The following is an 8,435-nucleotide window of genomic DNA, read 5'->3' on the forward strand; positions in this document are numbered from 1 at the left end:
CTCCTAAACTGTGGACAGTGTGTGGTGTTGAAGGTGTGGTGAACGTCGTATGACTCACCCCTTAAAGGTGGTGTCCGGAACAAAAACATAGTTGAGCTGGTGGTGTGTGTGGAATCGCGGTAGCTTAAAATGAATGTCACCGAAAAATTTTCTTCAGAAACGCTGAAAAACATTTGCAAACTTAATTTAACAGAAAAGCGCCGTCTGCTCCAAGCAGCACTATGGATTCGGGCAACAATGTGCGTAACAACGTCACAGGCGTCTGTTTTGGTCACATGATCGCGCACATGGACGGAATGTCAGTTTGCTGTTGATCACGTTGGCGTGACGATTGTGACCGTATAGCTATCCTGCGTTATCCGTTGTCATCCACTTTGATCTACATCATGGTTGGTATGAGTTGTGCTTCGGACTACTGTACGCGGACTTCAGTGAAAGATCCGACGCTCTCGTTTTTTCGTTTTCCGAGAGAGCCGGAATTACGGAAGGCATGGATAGACGCCTTGGGCAAACCACCGGGCTGGAAGCCGGCGAAAGCGGCCAGAGTTTGTTCCGCGCATTTCTCCAGCTGTAGCTTTGAGATAACTGATCGCTTCAAGTTGGAGTTCGGTCTGGCGAAATCTCGGAGGACTTTGAAACGTGGGGCTGTTCCTCTTGGCTGTGACGAGCTATCGCCAGCAGACGAATGCGCGGAGCTCACGAAACGACGACGAAAGGAGGTAATTTCAGAATTATATATCTCGTTATTGGTAAACTGCAACAGCTGTGTTTGCAGATCGTTGAAGACGCTGTGAGGGAGTATGAGTTGCACAGCGTTGACATGGAAATGTCCGAAGAGTGTGTTCAAACAGGTAATGTTCCATAGCTTCGTGGAATTCCAGGGAACCCAACATTTTTCATGCATTTCGTTTTTTACACTCTATTTTTGATATGTGACCCGTGACTGAGTCGTTTAGCTAAAAACGCACGAACAAAGCGAACGTACGCTATTTGTGTTTAGTGCGTGTGCTTTTTGCTTTTAGTGCGTGCTTCCCAACATTTGCTCGATATTATGGAGTTTCCAATATGTTTCTGCATGTTCCTACAGAAGCTATCCAGCCACAGGCACTTCACATCTCCGTTTCTACAGATAGTGAGACAGTTTTGCCATCCTGCTCTGTGACAATGCCTGTTGACCTGAGCTGGCAAGAACAGTTTACGGAGGTCAGTCACAACATGCTTCACATGTCACGTTGTTTTGCTTGGAGTTCTGTTGAGTAACATGTCTATCCCCTCAGATGCCTCAGTCCCCACAAGCACCATCTCCCATACACAGATGTGACAAAGGAACTCAGACAGATTCCAAGAAGAGAAGCACAGGTGAGTGTTCAACTTTAAACATTACTAAATTTGTAGTCACACTATTGTTCCTCTTCCCAGGTATGCCCCTGTGAAGCAGACATATTTTGGTTGTACCTAATTTTATTATTTGTTCATGATTACATTTCAGGTGTTCAAACTAAGATGCGCACACATCAGAAGGGTACGCAGACATGGTATATTCCATCTGAACCTGTACCCCGTTCTTCAACTCCAGTACCAACAAATGAATCACAAGTGTGGAGTGAAAGTGACAGTGAAACGGAGTGAGTGTTTATGATCGCCTGAGCAGAAAAATTCTTCACGTGCTCATCTATTTGCTGCGGACACTAAGAGGTTGTCATGGTTCATTTCAGGATACGTGATCCTCACGACACTACGTATGACCCCAACCAAAGTGACCTAAACTTGTATGTTAATTTCCAGTTGTTCATTTTGTATTGCTCCTGCATAGGAGCTTATCACTGTTCACATCCTTATAATAGGACGCAGGATACCTCGCTCTGTGAAAGGTCGTTCATCGACCACTGTGATACTGTCAACAGCCACACAGAAAGTAGCAGCGTTACTGAGCACCCTACTAAAGATGACGGGTACACCTATGTTCATAAGCTCTCCTACTACTTGACACTGGTAGAGATAGGGTAGCTGGTACAAAATAACCGGAAGAAAACAGTGCAAGAAGACGAGGACAGAGCGACACGATACAAGCGCTGTATCGAATCCTAACGAACACTCAGCACTTGTATCTTGCCCCTCTGTGCTTGTCTCCTTTCTTGTTTTCTTCCAGTTCTGTCATGCTACGTTATGGTTATTGGTATCCCTTATTTCAGGCACGAAACCAGCGACACTCACCAACACCGAGAGGCAATGTACATGGTTTCGGAAACCTGCCTTCTTCAGCTGCTCAAGACTTGCCCAGAATGTTTGACGACAAAAACTGTGACAGAAGTCAACTGCAAGGGCTCGTGCCTACGTGTAACTGTGACATGCCAAAACAATCACACAAGGGTTTGGTACAGTCAGCCTTCGCTTGGTGGAAAGCCAGTTGGAAACATCATAATGAGCGCTGCCATACTTATCCGGGATGTAGCCCTACAAAGGTGTTGCGACTATTCCAGTTCATGAAGCTTGCCAGCGTAAAGAAGACCCAGTACTTCAGAATGCAGCATTGCTACCTTTTTCCCGCAGTCAAGGAGGTAAAGCACAAGTCATTTTCTATTTACAGAAAGCATGATGGACTCCCTTTATCTATTTTTTTCAAAATCTGCTCTTCCAAGGCATGGAAGTTGGAGGAAGAAGCCTTGGTGTGCGCCCTCAAGGAAACGCCTCTAACACTTGCAGGCGACGCCAGGTGTGATTCTCCGGGACATTGCGCACTAATGGGGACATACACAGTCCTGGAGACATCAGTCAATAAGATTCTTCACTTTGAGCAGATTATGGTAATTCAGTGCATCAGAGATTAATTATGTGTGCGATGAACTTTGCTTCTGTGTTTCATATATTAGAGTCACCAGAGGTATCCTCCAGCAACCAAATGGAAGAGGTTGGCCTTGAGCGGGTCTTGGGCTACCTCGAACAACAAGAAATGACGGTTGAGATGCTGATCACTGACAGGCATACTGGGATTAAAGCACTCATGAAGAGCAAGCCCATTAAAGGGACGGTCTCGTACCCCCTGCCCCATTCATAAAGTGTACCATTCGATTGCCCTTTGTTGAAAATGGAATACTGCTAATTTACCCGACAAAACACGCCACAGTTATTAAATAACCGAATTAAATTGATAAAGATTGCAGAGCACGCCGCGATCTGTGTTGGCAACAATAAGAACGGCCACGTCGCCCTGCGGGTAAGTCCATGATAGGATACAGAAATCGTCTGCTTTTGCGCGTGCTAGTGCATCGGCGTGAGCAGACGATTTTCAGAAGTTACTAGGCACCGCGGCAACTCTCGTACATTTTGTTTCAGTTCTCAGGTGAAAAACGCGCATTCTAAGTAGTGGCAAGCATGGTGGTTCAGAACAACTATGTTCATCCTCAGAAACAAGTTAAAAGTCGCAGAACAACCCCATCCACAATCACAAATCTGAAGTCGCTGGCCATCGGCGCGCGTGGTCGCATTACACCTCCGACCAAAAATATATTACGCGCGCTTCCATTACACTCCCCGTTGTATACTGGTCATGCTTCGAAATCAAGCGTCGCTGACGACGTACATGGAGAAGGAGAACGTGTTTATTTAAAAACCGCATTAAATACTCGCGGAAAGAAAACACGTGACTTAGCTTCCACGTATTCTATTGTGCGACACATTATGGGAGACCCCACAGTCAATGCTCGGACTCCATTCTCCGCTCGCGGAGGTATATGCCTGAGTGTCCCCATTTCGAGAGCAAAGGGGATTACTCAAACCAAGGTGCTTCTGCAAGTTACAATTACCATGACAACGACGACGCACCCGCGGGTCGACGTCATACGTGACGTACGCATGAGAGAGGCGCAACTTTCGTCGTCTGCTCTTACGGCACGTTTCGACAAATTCCTCGAAAACGACTCGGTTATTCCGAATGAAACTTTGACGGTTGTATGTGTACAATACTCGTGAAACTAGTTTTGGCTAAGTTTCGGAATCGCCCCGGCTGTACGAGACCGTCCCTTTAAAAATCGATTTGATGTGTGGCATGTAGCTAAAGGCAAATTTGCGAACAAGGCCATTGAAGTAATACAATGAAATCCCCTCATCAGTGTAGAATTTGGCATTCTGTAATGTTTTCTTCGTAATCCACACCAAATTTAAATATATGAACCCTCTACTTCAAGGCATCAAGAAGAAAATTGCTGCAGCAGCACAAACAAAGGCACACCAAGTACTAGGCCTGTGGTGTGAGAGCATCATAAGGCACTTGTACTGGTGTGCAAAAACAAGTTCCGACAATGGAGAGGAGCTACTGGCCAAGTGGACTTCTGCCATGCGTCATGTCATCAACGTCCACACGCACCCCAATGCATTGCACCCAAGATGCTTTCATGATGACCCCGGAGAAAGGCTGTGGCTTCTCGAAGGTGAGTGCAGTGCAGTAGTGCAAATTGTGTACGAGCTTTCCCTTGTTGTGTCATAAGTATATTCCAGGTTTTCCTTGTTGCCAAATTAGTGAATGACTGACATACTAAATATTGGTATGACGAGTTCTTATGTATGCTTTGTAGGCACAGAACCATTCATGAAGCTTCACAGCATTCTCATGCCAAAGTACCTGTTAGTTGACATCCCGAAGCTGTCTCCACGCGACCAGACCTATGGACTTGAAGCCTACCATAGCCTCCTCATCCATTTTGCACCAAAGTCGCACAGCTACACATATGAAGGCATGCTGGCAAGGTACTGCTTAGTTTACAACATTGAAAAAGAAATTCAAATAGGGATTAGGTTTACACATAAGGTGAGCCAGCCTATATGTGTGACGACATGCTGCACATGCCGCAGTGTAGGACTGTGGATAATTTCGACCATCTGGGGTTCCTTTGACGTGTGCTGCAAATCTCTGACATCTTACAGCATTTCAGCTTTAATGAGTTCATTCATTTTATCAGCTCAGTTCATGAGTTCACAGGAGTAGTGATGTTCCTCTAACTGCATGTATACCTTGAACAGGCCTCGGTGGCTCAGTCGGTAGCGTGTTCGCCTTCTGATCCCGAGATCGCGGGTTCGAACCCGGCCGAGGACGCCAGCAACTTGGTGGCAGGGTACAAGTTGCTTAGACACGCAGTCTTCCGCGAGGGACGTTAAATACGGGGTGCCGTGTGATGAGCTTTCATCGCACGTTAAAGAACCCTCAGGTGGGCAAAAGCAATCCACAGACCGACCGCTGTGGCGTCGCTCATGATCTCAGTTGTCTCGCGACGTAAACACCCAATTATTATTAATACCTTGAACAATAATGGTGACATATATTCTCTAGGACCCAGATTGCTGCACTGCACTATAACTTCAACAGTGCCAGGATAGTGCTAAAAAATGACGACGGAACTGACAAGTATGTCCTGAAAGGGTCTAAACCAAAGAAACAGTGGGTTGTCATTCCACTGAAGGAAAATGTGTCATATGGTAAGTACACTTATAAACACTTCATGTTGTATGTGTCACATGCTACACACAGTTTCAAAAAAATACTATACATTTCAGGCTACGTGGACAAGCTATTCACGGAGCTCTTCAGATGTTTGAGCAAGTGGCCAACATATGAAAGTGCCGAGAGGGCAAATCCACGTGTGCAGCGGCCAACACTGTGCAGCTCCTATGGAGAGAAGCCAAGCATCGAAGAAGTTAGGCAGAATCATTGGAGTCGATTCCAAAGATAGATACACCCGTATGCAAGGTAGGCCGCTGGTGCAATCACTGGTTGCTTGTAATGCGATTCGATATGACCATGCATTATCACAGTTGAAGGGAGACTGCACACAGAGAAGAATGAAAGGAATGCCCTTGTAGCTGATGCTTTGGATGTGTACCACACTTCACACAAAAGGTAAAGGTGCCTCTTTTAGACGTAAAGCACTGAGAGAAACAAAAATCACGCAATCAATGCAATTTTCACCCTGATTTTCATAAGTCTAACACCCAGCACAAGGCCCTAATTTACGCACTAGCTAGCATTTATATTGTGGTGTGTGACACTCGCATAATTGTAGGTTGCTTGGAGCAGGTGAGCTGGATCAGCTGTAGTGATGATGGTAGTGTCTGTGCTCCTGAACTGACCTTGACAAACTCGTGACAAAATGTGGACTACAGGTTAGGTTTTATTTGATTGTAGGCATTGTAATCTGCAAAATTATATGCATGTATAGGATGTTTCTAGAAAATGTCCTCTTACGTGAACCTTAATCCTACATGCATGTAACAAGATACAAGACAAGTGGGATATGACAGCTCATGCACACCATGACAGGGGCAACAGATGAAAATTATGACCGTGATTGCCAGGTAGGATACCACTGGGAAGCCAGTATGTGATATGTCATTGCATATGTTATGTAGGCAAACTGAGGAAACGTCAGTATAATTCATTATCACAGATGACAACAAAATGGTGCAATGCGAAGAATGGTCTGTTTTTAATTGTGGCTGCCTTCTCACTGAAGATAAGTATTGCACGTACATACAATCTTATACATATAAAATATAGTAGGTTACAATGACTTGAGAAACAACACAGTGTGACATTGGTATAATTATCTGTTGCAGGTACATTATGAAGGCAAACTGAGCAAACATGGATATAGTTGGATGTGATCACAGATGAAGCAAGAATGGCACATCTATGCAAAGAATGACAAGAGTGGAATGAACTTTTGTTCCATGAAATATGGATTCCTTCCCACACAAGGTAAGTATCACATTTGCACACATCATGAAATTTTCAACATATTATTAGTGACGTCACTTTTATGGACATAAGGTTCACAATTAACCTGCTGCTTCACAAGGTTTGAGCACCTTGAGGAATTCCAGAGAAATTAGCAGACTAATTTTTGAACTGTTGCAAATTGCGAATTGACATCACCAAGTATATTTTAGAACAGCTTGAAAAGCTAGATGAACACACTGGTGTAACTTTGTAGCTTCAGAAGAAGTAATGCCGTGGCAGTCTGTAAGGAAGAGCTGCACGAAGCTAACTTGCACTAACCTGACTAGAACAAACTAACCTAACCTAAAATAACTTGATCTAACACGACAATGTTCAAAGCGGTCTGCCCCGACAACCTCAGATGTATAAACAATTGGGTCCGTCGGATCGTCTGTGGTATGAGGACCTAGACTGTTTCCTAACCTAACCTAACCTAGAGCTGCACGAAGCTAACTTGCACTAACCTGACTAGAATAAACTAACCTAACTTGACCTAACACGACATAATGTTGACCCGACGGACCCCGATGTATAAACAATCGTGTCCGTCCGACGGACCTTTAGACACTTCCTTCTAAGATATTACAAAGGCTAAGATTGATATGGTTGATAAGAGAAAATGGCACATTGTGAAGAATGCGGCTTGGTGACAGTGACGGCTATAGGCAGTGTGTGCTCGTGGATAAATCAATTATGGATGCCTGACTATGCAGGATGGTGCCCCAGGTGAGTGAAGCACACCACTTTTCAGATCATTGTGCTATTTTTAATGCTTGCTGGAACTGTAGGCCTTGACCACCATGGCGGAGATGAAGCTGCGTGTTCACCTGTACAGAAAGGAGACTGTATGTACAAGACTGGGACATTGTACCCCTTTGAATCCAAAATCCTGAATACACACATCAATAAATGTGTTGTGCTACATCTTTTCATCATCATCCCTTTCTTATGTGTGCATGTGCTACACAGCATTTCCTAGCAGAAATTACTGTTTATTGCAGCATACATAGTACTACTTCATGCCTGATCCACGGCCTACTAGATTATAACGAACATGTCATAGGCACCCCTTCCCAGCACCGCATTTGGAAGCTAGCAGTGGTGCTACTCATCAGCCTGGTTTCTGCAATACTTTGTACTTCAGCTTACCTTACTTTAATATTTTTGTACAACTGGGGGATATCGCACGGGAGACGCTTCTTTCTAAAATTGATCATCATCATCACATATACTTGCTTACCATGAATGACTCTTTGTACAAGCCCTTTTGATAATGTTCTGCATACAAGATTTCAATGAAACAAAATGCAGCTGAGCCATTGCAACATTGTCATGCTGTTGGAGGGTGTATTTCTTCATGTAAAATTTTTCCAAGCTTTTCATAACATCTGGTACAAAATCCAATAGTACACTGCCTTGCTGACAAGTTCTATAACAATATAGGGCAAAATAATAACCATACTTAGCTGTTTCTATGAAGCCAATAACATTGCGATGGGAAAGCGTCTCTAATTCTGCGCAGGACACACCCCGGGATGTTTTGGCGGTTGCCACGTCCAAGGTGACCCCACACCCACCAGACAAAAATCCTATAGGCTGTGTACCTGAGTGAACTGTACATACAGGGAATAAAAAGGAACCAGTTCGAAAAATAACCAAGGAACGA

The 8,435-nt window shown here is 44.4% G+C and overlaps 2 protein-coding genes and 1 long non-coding RNA gene across 3 annotated transcripts; all 3 read left to right on the plus strand.

Annotated features, from left to right (window-relative positions):
• Nucleotides 1-801: 801 nt before the first annotated feature.
• On the plus strand, nucleotides 802-2,618 carry LOC135366526 (uncharacterized). Its single transcript, XM_064599252.1, has 7 exons — nucleotides 802-851; nucleotides 1,088-1,203; nucleotides 1,278-1,359; nucleotides 1,490-1,625; nucleotides 1,716-1,769; nucleotides 1,845-1,952; nucleotides 2,193-2,618. The coding sequence occupies exons 1-7, from the start codon at nucleotides 821-823 to the stop codon at nucleotides 2,485-2,487; spliced, it is 822 nt and encodes a 273-aa protein (XP_064455322.1). The 5' UTR covers nucleotides 802-820; the 3' UTR covers nucleotides 2,488-2,618.
• A 281-nt stretch (nucleotides 2,619-2,899) lies between these two features.
• LOC135379005 (uncharacterized) lies at nucleotides 2,900-5,904 on the plus strand. The gene is made up of 5 exons (XM_064612237.1): nucleotides 2,900-3,008; nucleotides 4,185-4,427; nucleotides 4,572-4,743; nucleotides 5,324-5,469; nucleotides 5,548-5,904. Exons 1-5 carry the CDS (start codon nucleotides 2,900-2,902, stop codon nucleotides 5,721-5,723), a joined length of 846 nt encoding a protein of 281 aa, XP_064468307.1. The 3' UTR covers nucleotides 5,724-5,904.
• Nucleotides 5,905-5,951: 47 nt separating this feature from the next.
• Nucleotides 5,952-7,640, plus strand: LOC135366532 (uncharacterized). The gene is made up of 3 exons (XR_010414201.1): nucleotides 5,952-6,153; nucleotides 6,267-7,495; nucleotides 7,558-7,640. It is a non-coding gene; the product is annotated as an uncharacterized LOC135366532 (long non-coding RNA).
• The last annotated feature ends 795 nt before the right edge of the window (nucleotides 7,641-8,435 follow it).

Source organism: Ornithodoros turicata, chromosome 1 (assembly GCF_037126465.1).
Source record: "Ornithodoros turicata isolate Travis chromosome 1, ASM3712646v1, whole genome shotgun sequence".
In the NCBI taxonomy this organism is placed as follows: Eukaryota; Metazoa; Arthropoda; class Arachnida; order Ixodida; family Argasidae; genus Ornithodoros; species Ornithodoros turicata.

Bases quoted from the DNA above. Each gene is read 5' to 3' on its own strand.
- LOC135366526 (XM_064599252.1), top strand. From the start codon at position 821: ATGGAAATGTCCGAAGAGTGTGTTCAAACAG. The intron at 852-1,087 runs GTAATGTTCCAT...ATGTTCCTACAG, and splicing joins CGAAGAGTGTGTTCAAACAG to AAGCTATCCAGCCACAGGCA. The intron at 1,204-1,277 runs GTCAGTCACAAC...CTATCCCCTCAG, and splicing joins GGCAAGAACAGTTTACGGAG to ATGCCTCAGTCCCCACAAGC.
- LOC135379005 (XM_064612237.1), top strand. From the start codon at position 2,900: ATGGAAGAGGTTGGCCTTGAGCGGGTCTTGGGCTACCTCGAACAACAA. The intron at 4,744-5,323 runs GTACTGCTTAGT...TATATTCTCTAG, and splicing joins TATGAAGGCATGCTGGCAAG to GACCCAGATTGCTGCACTGC. The intron at 5,470-5,547 runs GTAAGTACACTT...TATACATTTCAG, and splicing joins GAAGGAAAATGTGTCATATG to GCTACGTGGACAAGCTATTC.